The 24,233-nt window shown below is 57.6% G+C and overlaps 1 protein-coding gene across 2 annotated transcripts in view; it reads right to left on the reverse strand.

Moving 5' to 3' along the window:
• Positions 1–20,210, reverse strand: part of SLIT1 (slit guidance ligand 1) — a 143,246-nt gene extending 123,036 nt beyond the window's left edge. For both annotated transcript variants that reach the window (XM_045025654.1, XM_045025653.1), the window contains exon 1: positions 19,976–20,210. In XM_045025654.1, coding sequence (XP_044881589.1) covers positions 19,976–20,154 — 179 coding nt within the window. In that variant the 5' untranslated portion in view covers positions 20,155–20,210. The remainder of the gene's footprint in view (positions 1–19,975) is intronic.
• Between the last annotated feature and the right edge of the window lie 4,023 nt (positions 20,211–24,233).

The raw sequence follows: 24,233 nt of genomic DNA on the forward strand, positions 1-24,233 counted from the left end.
AGCACAGCGGGGTCCCCACCGCAGGGCCCGCGCGCCCTCTGACCGGCCAGCGCAGCGGGGTCCCCACCGCGGGGCCTGTGCCCTCCGACCGGCCAGCACAGCGGGGTCCCCACCGCAGGGCCCGCGCGCCCTCCGACCGGCCAGCGCAGCGGGGTCCCCACCGCGGGGCCCGCGCGCCCTCCAACCGGCCAGCACAGCAGGGTCCCCACCGCGGGGCCTGTGCCCTCCGACCGGCCAGCACAGCGGGGTCCCCACCGCGGGGGGCCCGCACGCAGTCAGACCGGCCAGCACAGCGGGGTCCCTACCGCGGGGTCTGTGCCCTCCGACCGGCCAGCACAGCGGGGTCCCTACCGCGGGGCCTGTGCCCTCCGACCGGCCAGCACAGCGGGGTCCCTACCGCGGGGCCTGTGCCCTCCGACCGGCCAGCGCAGCAGGGTCCCCACCGCGGGGCCTGTGCCCTCCGACCGGCCAGCACAGCGGGGTCCCCACCGCGGGGGGCCCGCACGCAGTCAGACCGGCCAGCACAGCGGGGTCCCTACCGCGGGGTCTGTGCCCTCCGACCGGCCAGCACAGCGGGGTCCCTACCGCGGGGCCTGTGCCCTCCGACCGGCCAGCGCGGGCGGGTCCCTACCGCGGGGCCTGTGCCCTCCGACCGGCCAGCGCAGCAGGGTCCCTACCGCGGGGCCTGTGCCCTCCGACCAGCCAGCGCAGCAGGGTCCCTACCGCGGGGCCTGTGCCCTCCGACCAGCCAGCGCAGCAGGGTCCCTACCGCGGGGCCTGTGCCCTCCGACCGGCCAGCACAGCGGGGCCCGCGCGCTCTCAGACGGGGCCAGCGCAGAGTGGGATCTGGCCTCTCCCCTACAGCGGGGAATGGAGACTAGATTCATTGCCTGTTGCTCCCCACACCGGGAGCTGGCAGCTGTTTCGACGGCACACACCTTTGGCAGCGCCAGGCCCTGCCCTTGGGGTCCCTACGCAGTGTGGGGCCCGAGGGATGGCCGAGGTCAGAGGCAGGCCGGCCTCCAGCACCTCGGCAGCATGTACAGACACTGGAGCCGCGCAGCCTGGGGTGGTGGCATTGTGCTGCTGAAATGGCTGATAATGGCTAATGAGTTCCAACTCGACCGGTATAGTCTCATAATTACACAGCTCAAAATCCCATTCAGCTGCTGAGATTGCCTGGCTCCTTCCATTATGGAGCCGTGTGCGCCCGAGTGCGAGGGGGCTGGGGGGCAGGTTACTAGGACACTGATGAATGCCTCGGTGGGAATGAATAGACGCTCCCGGCCCTGCTGATTAAACTGAAACCCAGCAGCGCATCCAGCTCCCAGCAGGCCAAGCCAAGGCAGCAGGCAGGCAGAGACGTTTGGATTCCTGCCCCCACCCCCAGGAACAAGGGCCCGATCCTGCCAGGAGGGGAGTAACTCCAGAGGCGCTGAGCGCACAGAGGCTGTTCATCCCCTGGCAGGATGGGGACCTCGCGGCAATTCAGCAAGGCTGAGCCCAGGGCACGGTCCACAGAGATGGATAAACAGAGTTCACAGCTACCTGACTCGACTGCCCCAAGCTGACTCAGGGCTAAAAGGAAGGAAACACACACGCTCGCACACACACACACACACACTAGAGGCAGAACTTTATGTGGGTGCCGATTTTCCAAAGTGCTCTAAAATGCACCCACAGATGCAGATTGTGCAACATCAGAAGCAGGGGTAGAGTTAATGGTGCACATGTGGGGTTTCTGGGTTCGGGGTTTCTCAGGGTTCAGACTCCCTGTCAGGACCTCATTTCAAACTGCTGTAACATTTATATGGCTGGAATACACAAGCCAACAGGGCCCCACTGTCCCAGGCAATGCACGCACACGCACCAAGCAAAGGGCAGGCTTTGACCCAAAGGGTTCCCACTCTGAAAGACAAGACATAAGCCTCGGACTGCAGAGTCCCAGTCATCTCCCAATCCCTGAGCTCCAGGCCCCCACGTCACACCCAGTTCTGCCCCTGCTGAGCCCACTCACCAAGGACGTAGGACATTGGTGGTGTCCCACAGACCCCCAAATCACACCAGGGAACAGGACAACCGGCTCCTTACACACCTACCTATATGTGTAGGACAAAGAGCTGTGCAATCAGTGAGAGTGACATATGCTGAAGGTATCATGCAGACAGGACTAAAACATCCATGGAGTTTCTAAACATTCTAACTGACAATCTCCTAACTCAGAAAGAGTTGCAGCCAACGTGGGTGAATTCTGTGTTAGACCTTGTCATAACAGATAAAGACGCACGGATCACAGACCTAAAAATGAATGGTAGCCTAGGCACAAGTGATCATGATGGTCACATTTATAATGTGCAAGTGGAATAAAGTCTAGACAAGTAATAGAACCAAATGTGTATATATAACAGGGCCCATTTCACAAAGCTGAAAACAATTGTGAGCCAAATCAGCTGGGAGGAAGAATTTAATCAGAAAAATGTGAATAGCTGGAAATCATTTAAGAACACCTGATTAGATGACCAAAAAGCCACAATTGAGGAAGAAGGTTGTGCTGGTTAAACAGACAACCTAGGTTAGAGGGGAAGTGAAGGCAGATGTAAAAAAATAAAAATAATATATAACAAATGGAAGAAAGGAGAAGTTGATAGTAATGAATATAAATCAGAAGTTAGGAACTGTAGAAAATTGATAAGGGAAGCCAAGAGACACAAGGCAACATCTATGGCCAGCAGACTTAAGGACAACAGGAAGGAGTTTTTTTAATATATCAGGAACAAAAAGAATCCTGACAATGGTACTAGTCCATTACTAGACGGAAATGGTAGAATTATCAATAATGCAGAAAAGACAGATGTGTTCAATAAATATTTCTGTTCTGTATTTGGGGGTAAAGCCAGATGAAGCAGTCTCTTCATATAGTGAGAATAACACTCTTTCCATTCCACTGGTATCTCTGGAGGATGTTAAACAGGAGCTACTAAAGTCAGACATTCTTAAATCAGCAGGTCCAGACAACTTGCAATCCAAGAGCTTTGAGGAGCTCGCTGGTCCGTTAATGTTGATTTTCAATAAGTCGTGGAGCACTGGGGAAGTTCCAGACGACTGGAAGAAATCTAATGTTGTGCCAGTCTCTAACATGGTAAACGGGATGCCTTAGGTAATTATAGGCCTGTCAGCCTGACATCAATCCCAGGCAAGATAAATGGAGTGGCCAACACGGGACTCAGTTAATAAAGAACTAAAGGAGGGTGATGCAATTAATGCAAATCAACATGGGTTTATGGAAAACAGAGCCTGTCAAACTAACTTGATAATGTTTTCTAATGAGTTTACAACTTTTGTTGATAAAGGTAATCGTTTTGCCGTAATATACTTAGACTTCTGTGAGGTGTTTGACTTGGTACCATAGGACATTTTGATTAAAAAATGAGACCAATATAAAATGAACCTGGCACACATTAAACAGATTAAAAACTGGCTAACTGTTAGGTCTCCAAATGCCACTGTAAAGGGGGAATCATTGAGCGGGTGTGTTTCCAGTGGGGTCCTGCAGGGATCGGTTCTTGGCCCTCGGTTCTTTAACATTTTTTCCTGGCAGAAAACACGTCATCACTGACGTTTGCAGATGACACAAAGACTAGGGGATTGATAAATAATGAAGAGGGCACATCACTGATTCAGAGAGATCGGGGTCATTTGGTAAACTGGGTGCAAGCAAACAATCTGCGTTTTAATACGGCTAATATGGCACACAGCTAGGAACAAAGAGCGCCAGCCACGCGTACAGGATGGGGGTCTCCACCCTGGGAAGCAGGGACTCTGAAAAACACTGGGGGTCATGGTGGATAAGCAGCTGAACACGAGCTCCCAGTGTGTCGCTGTGGCCAAAAGAGCTCATGTGATCCCAGCAGTAGGAGCAGGGAGGTTCTTTTACCTCTGGGTTTGGCACTGGTGCGACCGCTGCTGGGATCCTGTGTCCAGTGCCGGTACCCACAATGCAAGAGGGATGCTGAGAAATTGAGGGGTCAGAGAAGAGCCATGGGAATAATTCAAGGATTAGGAAACTTGCCTGAGAGTGACAGACTCAAGGAGCTCAACGTAATTAGCTTAAAAGGGAGACAGTTAAGGGCTGACTTGCTGAGTCTATAAACACCTACATGGGGAACGAATAGTTCCTGCTGGGCTCTGCAGTCTAGCTGAGAAGGGTCGAGCACGATCCAATGGCTGGAAGCTGAAGCTAGGCACACTCAGACTAGAAAGCAGGTGTCCATTTGTAACGGTGACAGGAATTAACCATTGGAACAATTTACCCAGGGCCAGGTGGATTCTCCATCACTGGCCATTGTTAAATCCCGACGGGATGTTTTTCAAAGCTCTGCTCTGGAATTATGGTGGGGCAGGTCTCTGGCCTGTGTTACACGGGAGCTCAGCGGAGACGATCACAATGGGCCCTTCGGCCTCGGAATCTCTGATAACAACAATGCAAGGCTAGCAAAGCACTTCACTGAGCCCCAGCCTGCAGGGAGGGAGGCTGGAGCCATGATCTCCAGACGGGAAGGCAGAGGCTCTGACGAGAGACGTACGTGGACCAAAGGCAAGCAGCTGGTCAGTGCCACACAGAGGAACTGGGTGCGCTGGAGCCCTAGCACCTACCCCAAACTGCCTCCAGCGCAGTGGTTCTCAAGCAGGGTTCGTGCACCCCAGGCTACGGAGAGGGCTGCGGGAGGAACAGCAACTCGACTGGAGATTTGCCTAGTTTTACAGCAGGTTGGCGAAGTCGGTACAAACTAAACGTTCCTACAGACCATGACTTGTCCATATACTAGACACTGAAATGTATGGACAGTATTTCTATTCCAATCGATGTATTTAGAATTAGATGGTAAAAATGAGCAAGTCGGCAATGGCTCAGGAGCAGTGGGCTGGGACACTTGTATGTTTAGCTCTGATTCTGTAAGCAGGTCGTTTTTAAGTGAGGTGAAACTTGGGGAGAAGTCAGACTCCTGAAAGGGGTTCCACAGTCTGGAGAGGCCGAGAGCCCCTGCTCCAGAGTGCGAAACAGAAAAGCTTCAGCCTCAGTCACTGCAGACGCTGCAGGGCAGTTGGGGGTAATTTAGGAGATATTTCAGGACTAGATTTTGAGCAGGGGGCAAGAGACACACCAGGCAGCACGGTGCAGTGAGTCGGGGCAGCACGGCCGTCTCTAGCTCCAGGAACCATAAGGCATTTGTGCTGCTCAATCATCCCTCTGACAGCCAGCGATTGAAGAGAGAAAGTGTGTGTGTGGGGGGGGGTGAGTTGCCAGGCATCGAAGGCCCAGCCAGGGACCCCGTGTTTTCCTCAAGCTGCGGTGCTGAGGGGCGAGCTGTCAGCACTGTCTTCCCAGACCTGGAGCTCCCACATGAGGACAGATCCCCCCCATTTCTCCCAGAGCACTTTAAGCATCTCCAGCCTCGTGCACCAGCTCCCAGCCCCTTTGCAGCGTGTTTGGGGGCTGGGCCGTGCTCACAGCTGCACACTGACCTGACCATCATCCCACTGAACATTCAGACTCCCCCACCCGCGCGCCGCTCACCTCTTTGTTCAGAGGAGTGGCCGCCTTTGGAGCCCAGAGGGGAATTAGCAGCAGGTGAAAGCGTGTTTCGAATGCTGCCAAGACAACAACGCTGTGAGGTCACTTCATGCCACTTTCTTCCCCCCCCCCCCCGCAATCCCCCCCAGTGCCTCAGATTCTAAATTACAGCCTGTCAGCCCCAGGCCTCTGAAACGCTCGCTGCTCAGGAGCTAACCCTTTGCCTTGCTGCCCTATTCCAGCAGAGTAAAAAATACCTCCCCGGCCACGTACCATGCAGCTCCCAGAGCTCAGCGACGCAGCCCGAGGCCTGGCTGGGCACCTGCTTGTATCTCCTTGGCTGGGAAATAACCACACAGCCTCGCTCTTCCTTGGCGTTCCTAGAGGGAAAGGCCAGAGGCAACCGTTCGGTCCTCTTGCCTGACCTCCCATACAACACAGGCCAGAGACCCCCCCGGCCCCAGCGCTTCCCGCGTTCAGCCCAGGACTGGCAGCTGAGCGAGGACACAGAAATGCCCAAGCATCAGGTGATGGCAAATCCCCCACATCCCTTGGTGAAATCAGTTCAGATGAATGAGCCCTTTGTTACCAGGGTAGCAGGTCACACCCCACGGTTTATTGGCTTACAAGGCCCTGCATTTTGATGGCTTGATTAGTTCCTTGTGGCTTTGCTGGATTCTGCCCCAGCCACTTGGAGGGTTTGGGGGCTGGCTCACCCTGTAGCAACTGAATGGAATGGAAACGGTGAAAGATAATTAGCTAGACACGGTCACAATCAGATCTATTCCCCAGGGACTTGATGGATGTGGAAGCGGCGCAAGGCAGGCAGGCAGACCCAGCGAGCCAATCGTCTGTAATTCCCGGCAGTGCAAGCCCGAAGCCCAGGAATGCCGAGTGTGCCCACCACGACAGGCGCTGGCACACGCTTGGCTCTTGCCACCGTGCTGACCCACTTAGTTTCGCTTTCTTGCTGCAATGCCCGATGGATATGGGGCTCTCGGGGCCACGCATGCAGCCGGCCTTGATTCAGCCTCTGAAATTGCACCAGATTCGGGCGTGGAATGAAAAACCTGCATTGGCAGGTGGAAGTGGAGCAACGTCTCACTACCCGATGGGCGTGTGCCAATGCAGAATGCATGCACCAGCACACAGAGGCATGTTGTGAAAGATCTGGTGCTTAATCCGTCACCCGTCAGACGTGATCACGTGGCTCTCGCTTCGACTCGGGCTGCAATGGCCAATCTGCCTGGCCACTCCATTGTTACTGTGTGCACCTCACCCCCAGCCACTGTCTACCTGCTTGGAGAACCCTTCTGCTTACACTTCGATTGCAAGCTCCTCTCGTTAGCTGTGTGTGCAGCGCCTGGCGCCATGGGCCTAGTCCCTGCCTGAGTCTGGGTGACACCACCTCAACTTCACAAACTCCTTCCATTGCATTCTGCAAACCTCCCCAAGCCCCGTCGGCTTCTGGAACGTCACCCACTGGCCCAGCGCCCTGCCTGTGTCGGCCCAGCCCTGCCCCATGCCGATCCCGCACCGTGAGGAGGCGCCATTCCTAGCTCGTGCTGGCAAGGAGCCGCCATTGCAGCAGCTCGCCCGGCTTTCCCAGGGCACCCGCCTGCAGCTCACAGTAGGCACAGGGGATGAAGGCTGCCATCAGCGTTTCTCCTGCCAGGAGGCCAGCCGGCCAGGTGCCTCCTGGAGCAAGCCAAGGAGCAGAGCCCTTTCGTGGGTCTCATTGATTAACTAGCCCCTAGCCGAGGGTGGAGCAGCCAGGGAACGCTGGGGAGCAGAGGACAGGCCATAGGAGAGTATTGAACCAGGCTGACACCACAATGAACTTTTCAGCCTCACAAGCAGCCCGGCTTGCGAAACTAGTGCTGGGGAACAGGAGCGTTTTATGCTTTTTCTCACTTACCTCTGGGGAGTTCGTGCCCCAGCTCTTAGCCCCTCCTCCCCCTGGGTGGGCTTTGCACAGACACAGAGGAGTTATTTGTCATCCTCCGATTTCAAAGCCCTTGATTTAATACAATAATGGCTGACTGTCAATATCCTCATTCGAAAGATGGGGAAACTGAGGCATGGAGCAGGGACATGACTTTGTCCCGCTGCACAATGACTGGGAGATAGGAACACAACCCATGAGTCCTGACAACCAGCCCTGTGCTCCGTCCACTAGTCCAGCTGGACACACTAAAGATTTGAGTCCTGCGGTTACTGACTTTGCCGCACCCATTTCCCAGATACAGGGGAAGGATAGCCCAGTGGTTAGAGCACTACCATGGCACTCAGAGCTGGCTTCTATTCCCAGCTCTGCCACAGACTGCCCGTGTGACCTAGGACACATCACTTAGTCTCTCTGCCCCACCCCCTATCGGGAAGGCGAGAGCAGCAGCATGGCCCTGCCTCGCAGGGGGGCGTCCGGAGAGCACACGGAAGATTAGGAGGTACTCAGTTGCTATGGCAATGGGGCCACAGAAGTACTTAGACAGGAAATAAAGCAGGACTCCTGTCACCCCCGGTTTTGGAGCGGCAGGGAGCTGCGGCCCCAAAGGCTGCTGGGACTGACTTCTGCAGGAAGCCTCAGCCCTGAGATATGGGGGCTCTTGAATGACCCACATCCATTTGCTCTCCTGAATCCCCACGTCTCCCAGCTTTGCCCCCTCCGCCCTGCTCCGGTTAGGGACCCAAGAGACCCTGTTTCTGCTCCAGTCCCCAGGCCAGTGACTCATCCTCGCTTTGCCGAGCTCCGGCTCCATCGGTGCTCTTGCCATCGGCGCGGTGAGCTTGCATTCCTCTGCTTTCAGAGCCCAGTGGCCTGAAAAATTCATTTCTCTTTTTCTGATCTACCCGTTCCTAGCAGCATCTCTGTCCCCTAGGGCACTGCCTCTGCTATCTGGATCAGCGTTTGCATCCAAAATTCATGCCGGGAAAGAGAATTCTCAGCAAAGCCTCAGGAAGCCTGAAATGGCCCCGGCCACAGGCCAGGATCTGGGCCAGATCCTCAGGTACTGTAACTCAGCCTGGCGGCAGCGTGTGCAAGGGAACTACCCTGATTTACACCACGAGGGGTCTCTGTCTTACATGATTTATCTTCTGATTTAAAGCAACACTGTGAATTTAACAGCCACGCTCTCGACAAACCCCTTTCTCTGCCTGTGTTACCCATGGGCCCTCGACGTGAACGCTGGGAGAAATCCAATGTGTCACTCTGGCTGCTCTGAGTCACTTACAGCGTCTCTCCCGGCTGGGACACTTCAAAGCGCTGCCGCGGCAGCGCTTTGAAGCGCTAAGTGTAGTCAAAGCACCAGCGCTGGGAGAAAGCTCTCCCAGCGCTGTCCGTACTCCACCTCCCTGTGGGGAATAACGGACAGCGCTGGGAGCCGCGCTCCCAGCGCTGGGGCTTTGACCACACTGGCGCTTTGCAGCGCCGCAATTTGCAGCGCTGGAGAGGGTGTGTTTTCACACCCTGCTGCAGCGCTGCAAATTTGTAAGTGTAGCCAAGTCCCCAGGGAGCCCGTCGGCTCTTGCTTTAGAGTCAGTCGCACTTTCAGCTTCTTAGCAACAATCTGGGTTTCCGACCCTGCAGGGGAAGAGCTGCTTGCTGGCACTCAACTGGCTTTATTCCTTGTTATTTGAATCTTTGGGAATGTTTCTGTGGCCCCTGGGCTTTAGGAAAGCTCGTTTACAGAGAGTGAAAAAGGCTGAGGTTGCTGAGCACTCCTCGGACGGGCACACAGCGACGCAGGATTGGGCCCCACTCGGGGATGCAGACTCTGTTCCAGCATTTCCACCTTGCCGTTCTCCCCCATCCACACACATCCCCTTCCCCCTCGCTTTAACACTCCTCTGCTCCTAGCCATGAGCCAAAACAGAGCCTGGCCCTGGCCAAACGAAACCCCTGCCAAAGGTGGGCGTCTCTTCCTTCGGGGCAGTCTCTGTACACAGCTGGCTCACCCCGGAACCTGGGCAGAGCTCTGTGATTTCCCCCGTCACGGCACTCTCCAGACACTTCATTACACACCGGGCAGAGTCTGCCTCGCCCCCCGCTGCTTCCCAGCTTCAGGGGAAACAGAAATGGAGAAAATGCTGAAGGAAAGGGAGCATGAAATTAGAAGTAAATGCAAATACCGTAATGAGCTGGCTGGAGTGTGTGTGTGTGTACGTGCATGAACCCCCTTGTCACATTTTCAAACAAGCACCTTTGTGTTTCCTCCCCGGCTGCTGCTCACACCGGGGTGAAGCTCTCTGTAAACATCGGCAAAGCCACCTCATTGTCCTCCTTCGAATCCCTTCTCAAGACTCTCCTTTGCTGCGATGTCTGCACAAAACTCAGCAACGGTTCAGCCGCCCGCACCGAGCCCCCTGCCCACCCGCCCGCGCCGAGCCCCCTGCCCGCCCGCCCGCACCGAGCCCCCTGCCCGCCCGCCCACGCCGACTGAGGCTCTCATTGTTTCCTGCTACTCCTCCATCTGACCCACTTGTCATCTCTCGTCTTACACTTAAATCACCAGCTCTTTGGGGCAGAGACTTTCTGTTCTGTGTTTGTCCAGCGCCTGGCCTGATGGGGTCCTACAAACACTAAACAATAACACCCCCTGCTGGATGGACTCTGAACTGTTCCACCGGACATCACTGCCCCTCTACTGCGAATGGGGATTCTCTCAGCTCCTGTGCTTTTGGAGCCAGAGGGCCCGGGTGCTGCCATTGGTGAGAACTGCAGCCAGGCCGTGCCAAGGGCTGGGCGTGCGGTACGGGGAAGCGACAGACAGACAAGAGCCTAAATAACAAGCACGTTTTGAAGCGACTGCCCAGGCTTACCGATTACAAGGGCAGACAATTCTCGCTCTCAGGCTCTGCATCAGCTCAATGGCGGCAGAGCAGCACCACTCCGGGGGAAACAATGCAGCAGCACATGTAAGACAAAAATACGTATTTGAAACGGTGCAATAACCAGGGATGGCTCAGACGTTCCCGGGAAACCACTGCTGCTTGGCGTGAAAAGTGGCCACCCGGGGCCAATCCAAGAGGCTTTAAAGTCTCTTATCGGTGACTTTTTCCAACGTGGGACAATAGATTCTCAGCTACCAGCCTCAGCTCCAGTCAATACAAACACAACATAGTTTTTTAAACTAATATTTTTCCAGCATGCGATTCCATGGGGAGAGAGGCCCAGCGTTGCCATGGCGATATATAGCCAGCATCTGCCTTGGAAGGAGCTGAAGGGAGAAATTGGAATAGAATTGCAAATTTGCTCAGTCCTGAGGACGACTCCAAGGGAATCCACTGAGCCAGATTGCAGCAGCCTGGCTTCCAGAGAGAGCCCTGCCCGTCACCGCGAGCCTGAGGCTCCGGAGGGCAGCTCGGCCTGGGGAGCGGAGCCATGCTGGGTGCTCGCTCAGCTGGAAGCTGGTCTCCTATTCCGTCCCTTGAGGCCACCTGAGGAGAGGCAGCTCGAGTGCTGCTGGCATGTGCACTCCCACAAACAGCCACAGGGCTCCAGTCATCGTCTGCACCTCCCTCTGCAGACACCGCGCTGAGCGCCTCCATCTGCTTGGGCAGCAAATACCCCCGGGGGGCAATTCACTGCCGAGCCCTTGCACCCATGAGTGCATCCCCCTGTGTCCAGCGAGCGGGGCCAGCACCAGCTCTCTCTGCACTTGCCTAGAGCAAGAGGATCCTTGGCAGCTGGCTATGGCCTATGATACTGCAGGCCCTTCACCGGGTCCCAGAGAGAAAGGGGAAATTTCCTCCCTCGAGTTCTCTGGCGCCACCCCCAACGCTGCTGACAACAGCTCTCCTCAACCAGCCTGTGGAGACAGAACGCTCAGACTGGTGCCGCTGTCAGACTACAACTGTGTGGCGAGGTTACACGTCTGGCTGACCAGGGAGCGGCGCTGCATCCCGCGGTACCGCACCCCGTCCCTGGGACGACACGGCACATGCAATGGCTGAACAGCTGCCTGGCTGAGAGGTCTCAACGGCAGGGCCGGCTCCAGACCCCAGCGCGGCAAGCACGCGCGTGGGGCGGCCCTTTCCCGGGGAGGGCGGCAGGCTGGCCCGGCGGACCTGCCGCAGTCATGCCTGCGGGAGGTCCACTGGAGCCCCGGGACGAGTGGACCTGCCGCAGGCATGACTGCGGACGGTTCGCTGGTCCCGCGGCTCGGCTGGACCTCCCGCAGGCATGACTGCGGCAGCTCAAGCGGAGCCGCCGGACCTGCGAACCGTCCGCAGCTGCGGGAGGTCCAGCCGAGCCGCGCGACCCGCGGACCCTCCGCAGTCATGCCCGCGGGAGGTCCGCTGCTCCCGCGGCTCCGGGGCACCTCCCGCGCATGACTGCTTGGGGCGGCCAAAAAGGTAGAGCCGCCCCTGCTCAACGGGGAATCCTCAGTGACCCCGTCTGGTTCCAGGGGGGTCCTGAAGGGTTCCTGGCCCCAGGCTCATTAATAGTTTTATCAGTGACCTGGGGGAAAACATAAAACCAGCCCTGAGGAAGTCTGCAGGTGACACGACGCTGGGGGAAGTGGTACATAATGCAGAGGTCACGGGTACAATCCGGATCATGTGGGGAGCTGGGTGCAGCAAACAACGTGTGTTTTAATGGGGCTAATGCAAAGTCATACATGTAGGAATGAAGACGGCAGGATGGGGGACTCTGGCCTGGGAAGCAGCGACTCTGACAAAGATTTGGGGCAGTGGTGGAGAATCAGCTGCACAGTTCTGGTGTCCACGGCTGAAGAAGAATTTAAAGAAGAGCCGTCATTTGCTGGTGATTGTTGATCCCGGGGCCTGCAGCGCTGCCAAAGGCGTGGGCAGAAGCCAGGAGGCAGCCTCGCAAATCCCAATTCAAGATTCCGGGGCATCCTTTCCCCCGCAATGTAAACCTCTCGGCTTCATCTCCAGAGGCTGATTCACAGGCCACTTGGCCTTTCCGTGCTGGGGCAGGATGAAGAGGCTCTGAGGCTGCCTGAACTCCGCCATGCTGCCTAGGCGAGCTCCTAGAGCCCTACCCAGCACACCCGGCTTGGAGCAGCCCTGCGCTGGGAGAGAGCAACGTGACTCTGGAAAGTCAACTTGGGCCGTTCGGGCCTTTCTCGCCCCCTTTGGCTGATGCTCACAGACTCAGCAGGGCCCATCATGAGCATCTAGTCTGAGCTCCTGCACGTCGCAGGCCTCCAGCGCCCAGGTCTCTCATTTCCCCCCTAACAGAAGAGCAATGTGCACGGGTGACAACGCACCCGGCACAGCCACGGCCCCACTGACGGCAGGTGCCTCACAACACCGTGGCTGGGATTCCCGGGCCATTAGCTGAGCTGCTGGGAACGTTTCCCAAAGGAAAAACAAACCCGAGGACAAAGTTCCTTTGCTGCCCGGCACTCTTGCTCCGTGAAGGCTGCCGATCCGCGAGAGCCACCCACGCCCCTGGGCTGCGGACGCGAGGGACCAGCAAACGGGAAGGATTTTGCACACTCCGGAGGCACTGGACGGGGACTGGAACAGCGCAGCCGGGGCTGGGCGGAGGGGCGTCTGCTAGACACACATGGGGCTGTTTCTCAGCGGGGCTGGCCATCTGCAGGATTTATGAGGATTTGTACCATGGTCGTGCCTAGGACCCTGCTGCGCTAGACTCTGCACAAACACAGAGCAGACCCTGGTCCCTGCCCCACGGGACGCTGGGGAAGCGCCCCGGGACAGTAACTTTCTTTTCCCCAAAGGTGAGGGAGATCGAATAGAGCCACGCAGCGGCGCTGGGCAGCATAGCGAATGCCCCCCCTGTCCCTGAGCCCCAATTAACATTACTAGGCGCACATGTCTCTACACAGCAGCATCCAGGAGGTGCACACAGGGCTTAGAAACACGCCAGGCTTTCACAAGGCAGGCACGGCTCTCCACCCAGCCGCAGCTCCTGGCTCAGCTGGGTCCAGACCAGATGGCAGGAGTCCAAGAAAGAAAGATCAGGAGAATTCACAACTCTGCAAGTCACCGGCCCAGATCTCCAGGTGGGCTAAACCCCTGGGGCTCCGCTGCCTACAGCTGAGGATCAGTCCAGAGAGGCGGCGGCTCCGGCATTAGATCCTAGAGCCAAGTGAGGCTAAGGGCTCTCCCAAGAGATCAAAGGGACCAATGGGCCATGAAATGCCAGGCCAAGCAGGACAGGAGGCTGTAGACTGGCTCATGACATGACAGCAGGGAAGCCAATGCCTGAAGGGCCTTCCCGGGAGAGAGGTGAGAAGGGGGACACGGGGCTATTTGCCTTGAGCAAGGGAGGAGCAATTTGGCCTAGTTCGTTACCCACTAATTAAACCCGAAGTGCCCACTGATTACGAGAAGCAGGTGCCGAATGAAAGTAGCCCCCCGACGCGTGCTGGGTGGAGTGCTGACGGGGAGCGCGCCCCCCCAGACCCACACACCAGGGCCCCCCGCCTCCACTTCCCCCTGCCACTCCCAGACCCGACAAGCAGAGCACCCCTGGGACTCTCCTCCAGCTGCACCAGGCAGTGAGAGGGGCTGGGCCCCATCGTGGACCCCTCCAGACTCAGCCCCAGCCGCCGGTTGTGACATTAGCTGCCAACAGGGGTCCCCTCTGAGAGCTGGCAGGTGCCCCCCGCCCATGGCAGGTGCCTAGGGCCGAATTCACAGCTGGCAAAAGCAGGCGCAGCTCCACTGAGCCCAGTGGGCGTTTATACGCTCAGCCCAGCAATTAATGTGGCCCAAGGACTCAGTTCAGGGCTGGCTCCTGGTTTCTCTTGGCCTCATGTGCTGGAAAACGTATCGGGCTCCATCAGACCCCCACAGCCTAAGCATCTGTGGGGGGAGAGGGAGGGCAGCCGGTCAGGTGGGGGACTTTGGTGAAGAATTGGCATTTTCCCAGCATGCCCGCTCTCTGCCCCCTCCCCGCAAGGCTCCTGGGGGAGTTCAGGCGACCCGTGCACAGCGGGACCCACGGGGGGCAGGCCTGTCCCACTGTTAATACAGCTCCCAGGTGCCCAGGGCTCGTCAGGAACAGGCTGGAGTTTTCAGTCTCCAGCGAGTGGGCTCCACACGCCGAGGAGCGACAGAGCAGAGGGAGGAGTCTGGCTGCGGGAGCCCCAAAGCCTAACGTGTGGGGCTGGAAACCCCCAAACGCGCCTGGGAGAGACGAGAGCTCCCAGCCCAGCTCAGCCCAAGGCCCCCAGCGTGCCAACGGGCTCGGTGCAAAGGAAGAACCCCCAGGACAAGACGCTGCGCGTGGCCGGCTCCGGGGCAGAAGTGGCGAGAGTCCAAGCTTTTGACACCAGAATCCATCGTAAGTGCCAGGGGTTCTCTGCAGCGGCTGGTGCTGGCTCCGGTCACAGCCGGGACGTTGGGCTGGATTCACTCCACCCGTGGGACTGGTTCCAGCTCCGGAGTCAGAGCCCGCGTAGGAGAATGTCTCGCGCCCCTGAGCAGCCGGGGGAAACGGCAGCGGGAGCAGCCGGAGAGGCGCTGAGACCGGCCACTCCCAGAGATGCCAGCGGGCGCGCCTCTCGGGGCTGTCAGCCGAGCGCACTGACGGGCCGGGGCCGAGAGAACAGACACTATCGGTCCTGCCGAGCTCCCAGAGGGACGCGCCTGGGGCTGGAGCACACCTGTGTGTCTGTGCAAACCCAGCCCCGCGCCCCTGCCCAAAGTGGGTTTGGTCATTAGCGCTTCCCTGTGTCCACAGCTTGCGGCAGCCCTGTCACTGCGCGGCGTAATCCTCACTGCTCTGAGGATCATTACAGCAGCAGAAGAGAAAATCCCATTAAAGAGGCGCCCTGTGGTGCTGCTGACATGCTGGGCGCTGGCAGGGCTGCGGGGCTGCGCTCACACGGGGCAGGCGCAGGAGGCTGGCTGCCATTCCCGACAGGCCCCTGACCTAATTCGGCTCAATCCCAGAACATGAATTGGTCTGGGGAAGGACTGGTAGTGAGGGGCGCTGGTCCAGCACGGGTCTGTCACAGAGCACGCTCCATGGCCTGTGCCAAGCCTCACCAGGCCGGCCATCCTGAGCCCAGCTAGCCCAGGATCCTGTCTTCCAACAGGACGGTGCCAGGTGCCCCAGAGGGAATGAACAGAACAGGGAATCATCAAGTGATCCAGCCCCTGTCGCCCACTCCCAGCTTCGGGCAAACAGAGGCCAGGGACACCCAGAACATGGGGTTGCATCCCTGACCATCCTGGCTAATAGCCAGTGATGGACCTGCCCTCCAGGAACTGATTTAATTCTTTTCTGAACCCAGTTATACTTTTGGCCTTCAACACCCCATGGCGAGGAGTTCCACAGGTTGACTGTGTTGTGTGAAGTACTTCCTTGTATTAGTTTTAAACCTGCTGCCTATTAATTTCATTGGGCGACCCCTGGTTCATGTGTTATGTGAAGGGGTAAATAACACTTCCCTGTTCACTTGCTCCACACCAGTCAGGATTTTATAGACCTCGATCATATCCCCCCCCGTCGTATCTTTGCCAAGCTGAACAGCCCCTGTTTTTTCAATCTCTCCTCATACCAGAGCTGTTCCATCCCCCCAATCCCTTTCGTTGCCCTGCTCTGTACTTTTTCCAGTTCGAATTTATCATTTCGGAGCTGGCACGGCCAGACCTGCGCGCAGTGTTTGCGGGGTGGGCGTGCCCTGGATTTCTGTAGGGGCATTAGGAGATTGTCTGGTTTATTCTCTATCCCTTTGCTAATGGTTCCCAACATTCTGTTCGCTTTTTTGCCTGCCGCTGCACATGGAGCAGATGTTTTTAGAGAACAATCCATGATGATTCCAAGATCTCTTTCCTGAGTGGTAACAGCTAATTTAGACCTCTTCATATTGTATGTATAGTTGGGATTATGTTTTCCAATGTGCATCACTTTGCATTTATCAACATTGAATTTCATCTGCCATTTTGTTGCCCAGTCACCCAGTTTTGTGAGATCCCTTTGTAGCTCTTCGCCGTCTGCCTGGGACTTAACTATCTGGAGTAGTTTTGTATCATCTGCAAACTTTGCCACCTCGCTGGTTACCCATTTTCCCAGATCATTTATGAATATGCTGAATAGGACTGGGCCCAGTACAGAGCCCTGGGGGACACCACTATTTACCTCTCTCCATTCTGAAAACTGACCATTTATTCCTACCCTTTGTTTCCTGTCTTTTAACCAGTTACCGACCCATGAGAGAACCTTCCCTCTGATCCCATGGCAGCTTACTTGGCTTAAGAGCCTTTGCTGCGGGACCTTGTCAAAGGCTTTCTGAAAATCTAAGTACACTAGATCCACTGGATCACCCTTGGCCCCCTCAAAGAATTCTAGTAGCTTGGTGAGGCGTGATTTCCCTTTACTAAAACCATGTTGACCCTTCCCCAACAAATTATGTTCATCTATGTGCCTGACAGTTTTGTTCTTTACTATAGTTTCAACCAGTTTTCCTGGCACTGAAGTTAGACTTACTGGCCTGTAATTGCTGGGATCGCCTCTGGAGCCTTTTGTAAAAAGGTCCTGCAGCCACCCAGGGCATGCTGGGGCCGCTCTCTGCAGCTATTCACACTCTGAGCCCCTCCGCACACAGCCCAGGCCCTTCCTTTGTTCCTGCGGCAGATCCGAGCCCGTTAACAACAAAGCACTTCACCCAGTGACAGAGCCAGCCCTGTGATGCCCCTCACTGTGATGCCCCAGGGAGCTGGCTCTGCACCTGAGCTGGCGAGCTCCCAGACAGGTGCTGCCTCTGCAGACAGGTGGGAAGTCACAGGAAGAGCACACACCCCAGCAAGGACTCACAGGGGCCACGCACACCTGAAAGAGTCACGATCCCAGAGTAACTAGACATTCCTGCTAAAATGTTAACAACCATGACACTTATGCCACTGCCATCATTAGGTTCCAGGGTTATCACTCCATTCTGAGGTGGGTGGGTAGCTCCCAGAGCTGCTCTTTCCCGTGGTCTGCAGACTCCATGGCCCAGCCCTGTATTGGGATCAAGTGCCAAGGCTAGACATGTAATATGAATCTTACACCAAAGCTGTAATTCTGGGGCAGAGACGTGCACCGCCCCCCCCAGCCCAGACTCTGTGCCGATGCGGCAGGACTGGCTGTGCACGGAGACAGAGTGTTGACAGGCCAGGGTGGTGTCTGCCTTGTGCAATGCAGAGCAGATTAACTAAAGCAGCCATGTCTCCCGTCACTTCCTGCTGGGTCAGCCACAGGTGGCCAAGGAGCAGAGGGGCAGCCCAGAGGAGCTGTGGAGATGCCCCAAGACACCCATTTCCTGGTGGCCTGGCACCCGCAGCTGATGCATAAGGACTAGGAGTCACCAAATGACATTAATAGGCAGCAGGTTTTAAATGAACACAAGGAAATATTTCTTCACCCAACGCACTCACTGTCAGCCTAGGGAGCTCTTTGCCAGAGGATGTGGTGAAGGCCAAGACTATAACAGGGTTCAAAGAAGAACTAGATCAGTTCACAGAGGACAGGCCCATCAATGGCTGTTAGCCAGGAGGGGCAGGGATGGTGTCCCTGGCCTCTGTCTGCCAGAAGCTGGGAATGGGCGACAGGGGATGGGTCACTTGATGATTCCCTGATCTGTTCACTCCCTCTGGGGCACCTGGCACTGGCCACTGTTGGCAGACAGGATACTGGGCTAGATGGACCTTTGGTCTGACCCAGTCTGGCCATTCACGTTTCACCCACTTTACAAATCTCCCTGCCACACTTGCCAGAGTCATCCTCAGCCGAGCTCCGCTGGCTCACCCCAGGCAGGGCTGCCCCTGGTGCATTCAGTAGGGATGAGCCTCCCCTGCCTGGAACAGACTTCGGTCCCGGTGGGGTCGCCCAGCCACCTGGCTAAGCGGGAGCAGCTGAGCAGCCCAGCTGGAGGCAGTCGGCAGCCTAACGCTGCAGAACACCAGGTCTAGGATGGCAGTAACCTCCTTGGCCAAGCAGAGTTCATGCTCCCGCCCCTGCCCCCTCCCCCCGGGGTTCACAGCCTGGGTGGGGCCCGGGGCTGGAACCTCCTACAGACCAGCGGAGCTGCGGGAGCCTAGGGTGGAGTTGGCACGGGAGCCGCTGGTCAGCATGGCGGGTCCCCGAGAGCTGGGGGGGGGGACAGCAGGTGACTGGGGTGCAGACTCAGCCCCCCCTCTTCCCCGCCGGGCTCGCCCAGGGAACCCGGCGCTGTGCTGGAGGGGGGGGGCGGGCAGGCCGGACCCCGGGGGGGGCGTCCTCGGGAGGGGCGGGGGAAACTCCCCGAGGACAAAGGGCGACGCTGGCTCGCTGGAGCTCGCCCCCTCCCGCCCCCCCGGCTCAGGGCTCGTCGAGACTGGGGGCTGCAAACTGGGCTGAGGGGGCGGCCCCGCTGCCACGCAGCCAGCGGCCCCAGTCGCTGCTGCGCCCGGCTGCCCTGTCACGGGGGGGGTCCCCATGTCCCGGGGGGGGCCCTCCAACCCGCTGCCGCCCGCCCCGGGCTGGGGGTCCCTGGCGAAGCGAGCGGGGGAAGCGGCTGCCTCGGACAACGCGCCCCGCGCTGGTCCGGGGGTTAATGGAAGGAAAGTTGACTCGGAGCCGCGTGGGTCTGCGGGGAGCCCGTGACCCGTCCCCAGCCAGCCCCGGCGGAGCAAAGGGCGTGGGAACGCGCGGGGAGGGAGCGTGGGACGGACACCGGGGGACGTCCCCGCCGGGCTCCGTTCCGCGTGACACAGCGGCCCGGGGGGCTGGCGCACGTGTGTGCGCGGCTAGAGAGAGTGCGGAGATCCACGCGTGTGCGCGGAGGGGTCCCGCTCCGATTCCATCCCACAGCCCCACGCGCGGAGTCACAGACGCAGCCCCCCGCCCCCAGCTCCGTAACAAAGACAATTGGAGGCTGGCTCAGGAGCGTCAAGACAAAAATCCCTGTCTGGCTCCCCCCCCCGCCGCCTTTTGTGCGCCCCGCGCCGGGACTGTCACCCCGCGGGGGTCCCCGCAAACCCGCTGCACGGCGCCTGCCCCGCCCCGCCCGGCAACCCGGCCCCGCCCCACCCCACACATGGGGGGGGGAATAGATGCCAGCTCGGCCCCAGCCCACACATGGGGGGATCGATCCCAGCCCTACCCCACACATGGGGGGGATCGATCCCGGCCCCAGCCCCAGCCCCACCCCACACATGGGGGGATCGATCCCGGCCCCAGCCCTACCCCACACATGGGGGGGTCCCAGCCCCACCCCACACATGGGGGAATCGATCCCGGCCCCAGCCCCAGCCCACACATGGGGGGGGATCGATCCCGGCCCCAGCCCCAGCCCCACCCCACCCCACCCATGGGGGGCGGGTGAGTAGCTGTGAGGCCAGGCTGGAAGGGGGGCGCTGCAAAGGCAGGCGCCCAGGCCCCCCGCCCAGGGGCAGCGCAGGGGTCTCTGCGGGGCGCGGCGGGGCCGTACTCACAGTCGCTCCGTGTTGCGGGGGATGTTTTTGGGGACGCCCCGGAGCCCGGTGCCGTGACAGTCCACGGTGGTGCCGCTGCAGGTGCAGAGCGCGGGGCAGCCGGTGGCCCGCACCCCCCACGCGGCTGCCCACGCCAGGAGCCAGGCGCCGGCTCGCAGCCACCTGCCCTGCGGGGCCATGCCGGGAACCGGACCGGACCGGACCGGGCTCGGAGCTGCGCCGCCGCCGCCGCCGAGCGCCCTCCCCCGCCAGCAGCCGGCTGCGTCTGAGCGCCGGGCTCGGTGCGAGGGGGAATGCGGAGCTCCGCGCCCCCCACCCCCATCCATCAACCGCAGCCACAACCCCCAGCCCCGGCCGGCTCCGCCCCCAGCGCCGGCCCCTCGCCGCGCACACAAAGGAGCTGCCCCGCCGCCGGATCGGGCCCGGCGGGGGGCGCATGCGGCTGAGGGGCTGCAGGAGGCGAGGGGGCAGGTTGGCCGCCGCCCCCCTGCTCCTGCCCCGCGGCCCCGTGGCGCCCCTTGTTGCACCGCCGAGGCTACTGTCGGAGCAGGGGGGGTCTCGCCCCACCACATGGGGGTCACGGCCTGGCCTGGGCACAGCATCAGCTCTGCCATGAGCCCCCCGGCAAAGCGCCTTGGGTGGCGCTGCCGAGTCCAGCCTTGCCAGGAACCCTGGGGCAGCGCCCTGCCGAGCAGAGCGGCCGGGGGGCTGGCCTGGGGCCCCCCTCGCCCAAATGCTGCTGGGGGCTCCGGGTCCAGAAGTCAGGTTCCTCCGAGGGAAGAGCAAAGGGAGCCTCCCCCCGGCAGCGGCAGCTCCTGGGGGCAGCAGGGGCCAGTGGCTCCCGGGAGCTCCCCTCGCTTCAGAAGCGGTCGGTCGGACGGGCTGAGTCCAGCCTGCTTGGGACAAAGGGACGGAGCTGCTGCACTGGACTCCAGCCCCCGTCACATTAGGATCTGGGCACCGCCCAAGGCCCAGCCATTCGTGTAGCCGCCTCAGGCCCGGGGCTGTGGCCCTCACGGTACAGGTGGCACCAAGGCGCACACACGTTCAGAGGCTCATAGGAGCAGCCAGACTGGGTCAGGCCAAAGGTCCATCCAGCCCAGTGTCCTGTCTGCCGACAGAGGCCAGTGCCAGGTGCCCCAGAGGGAGTGAACAGAACAGGGAATCATGGAGTGATCCAGCCCCTGTCGCCCACTCCCAGCTCCTGGCAGACAGAGGCCAGGGACACCGTCCTGCCCAGCCTGGCTAACAGCCATTGGTGGATCTGTCCTCCAGGAATTTATCTAGCTCTTTCTTGAACCCTGTTATGGTCTTGGCCTTCACAACACCCTCTGGCAAGGAGTTCCACAGGTTGACTGGGCGCTGGGTGAAGAAATACTGCCTTGTGTTTGTTTTAACCCTGCTGCTTATTCATGTCATTGGGTGATGCCTGGTGTTAGGTGAAGGGTAAATAACCCTTCCCTGCTCACTTCCTCCGCACCAGTCATGGGTTCAGAGCCCTCTGTCAAGTCCCCCTCCCCTCCTTGGGTGTCTCTTTGCCCAGCTGAACTGTCCCAGTCTTTGGAATCTCTCCTGTACAGAAGCTGGTCGCTCTCCTCCTCAGCTTCGTTGCCCTTCTGTGTGTCTTTCCCAGTTCTAAGAGAGCTTCCTGAGACGGGCGAGCAGAGCTGCGGGCCGTGTTCACGGCGTACCAGGGATTCCCACACGGGCATTAGGATATTCACCGATGGTCTGTCCCGTTCCGTTAGCTCAGTTCACTCCCCCGAAGTCTGTGGTGCAGCAGGAACAAACCCGGGTCTCTGGTTAGTGTCTGGATGCAGAAATTAGTCTGGGGGCAGGGGTGCAGCTCCCAGAGGGGGATCACGTTAGGCCCATGCTGGAACCCCAGATCTGAACACCCCAACTTTGGGGAGACTCAGGGCTGAATCTAAGCTCTGCAGCTGGCCTCAATGAACTGAACCAAAAGCCTGTCTCATCCAATCAGGGAACAGAAACAGTGTCACATGACTGCTGTCCTGGACCTGAGTTTCGAATCTATGCAATGGCACCACCCGCGCAGTATTTCCTGATGCAGTTACCTGGGGAATGATTTCAACAAACGAAAATCTCTCCATTCACCACAAGAAAGGAGGCAGAATCCACCCAATGCCAGCGTGGCCAGTGCCGCAGTGTGCCGGTAATTCTGAGTCACAAGACTGGGTCAGACCAAAGGTCCATCTAGCCTAGTATCCTGTCTTCCAACAGTGGCCAATGCCAGGTGCCCCAGAGGGAATGAACAGAACAGGGCCGTTATCGAGTGACCGATCCCCTGTCGCCCACTCCCAGCTTCTGGTAAACAGAGGCTAGGGACACCATCCCTGCCCAGCCTGGCTAATAGCCATTGATGGACCTGTCCTCCAGGAACTTACCTAGTTCTATTTTGAACCCTGTTATAGTCTCAGCCTTCACAACATCCTCTGGCAAGGAGTTCCACAGGTTGACTGTGCATTGTGTGAATACTTCCTTGTGATTGTTTTAAACCTGCTGCCTATTCATTTCATTTGGTGACCCCTAGTTCTTGTGTTATGAGTAAATAACACTTCCCTGTTCACTTGCTCCACATCAGACCTTGATCATATCCCCCTGAGACATATGAGTCTGATCTAATATATCACTGACAGGTGACAGGGCCAGAAACAGTTAATTACTTCACAGGCTGACCTAATCCAGGGACAAACTTTAGAGACTTGTTAGGAAAATATGTAAATGAACAGAGCTTTGAAATGCAGCCGGCATTGTTAGAGGTAGAAGGGGAGGTGTTTGCTCAGGGCTTGGGATGTCAGCAAACAAGTCTTGTCTATTGCTAGAGCTTTGATTCAAAGATCAAAAAAGGAATATTAACATTTAGGAAGATATGTGAGTGAAATAGTATTATTGTCTCTATGTCTCTTTGAAGATTGTGGCAACCTGTATCTGAACTGTTTAATGGATACATTACCCTGTGCTAATTGCCAGGATGTTTGGGAGAAGGAGAGTTAAGCCTATTGTTTTCTCAAGCCAAAAGGATGCTGGAAATGTATAAAAACCCTGGGACACGATCCTGCTTCATCTCAGATCTGCTTTGGGTTTCAAGAGGGGGAAACCTTAAGCCACAAGGATTGAGATCCCCAGTCACTGACTGGAGCCACCCTGAATATGGACATTGGACTGTAACCTCTGGACTGTTTCTGAAAGGACTTTTGGCAACTACAAGCTCATCTCTGCTGTGTGTGAACCTCAAGAATTGAATTCAAGTCTGTCTGTAGATTGATCTTTTAACCAGCACGCTCTCTCTTTTCTTTTTTAATACATTTTAGCTTAGTTAATAAGAGTTGGCTCTAAGCATGTATTCTGGGTAAGATCTAAGTTGTAATTGGACCTGGGTGTGTGGCTGATCCTTTCGGGGTGGAAGAACCTTTTCTTTTATATGATGAGAGAAGATTTTCAGTGACCATCTGTGACGGAGCGATTCTGGCGGGACCCAACTGAGAGTGCCAAATCAGGACCAATTGCTTAAACAGGGCAGTTACAGCCCTAGGCTGGGGTTTTTCCACCTCTAAGGCAAACCAAACCAGCCAGACAAAAAGGACTTTGGTCTCACCCCACTGGCTAACCACAAGTCACACAAGCAATTTCCTTAGACACTCCAGTCTCCCAGTATCACCACCAGTGCACTCGTCCTGGGGATGAATGGTTATGAAAACCAACACCCCAATAAAAGAGAAAGGTTCTCTCAATCCCAAAGGACCAAGCCCCAGACCCAGGTCAATATACACATCAGATCTTACCCACAAATCACGCTGTTGCCAATCCTTTAGAATCTAAAATCTAAAGGTTTATTTACAAAGGGAAAAAGGTAGAGATGAGAGGTAGAATTGGTTAAATGGAATCAATTACATACAGTAATGGCAAAGTTCTTAGTTCAGGCTTGCAGCAGTGATGGAGTAAACTGCAGGTTCAAATTGAGTCTCTGGAATACATCCCCCACCGGGATGGGTCGTTCAGTCCCTTGTGTAAAGCTTCAGTTTGTAGCAAAGTCCCTCCAGAGGTCAGAAGCAGGATTGAAGACAAGATGGAGATGATGCATCAGCCTTATATAGACTTTTCCAGGTGTAAGAATCCCTTTGTCCTCACGGTGGAAACTTACAGCAAAAATGGAGTCTGCAGTCACATGGACAAGTTTCTGCATACTTTGCTGAGTCACAAGGCGTGTCTGCCTTCTCTCCATGGGTCAATTGTG

This window comes from Mauremys mutica, chromosome 7 (assembly GCF_020497125.1).
Source record: "Mauremys mutica isolate MM-2020 ecotype Southern chromosome 7, ASM2049712v1, whole genome shotgun sequence".
NCBI classification, from domain to species: domain Eukaryota; kingdom Metazoa; phylum Chordata; order Testudines; family Geoemydidae; genus Mauremys; species Mauremys mutica.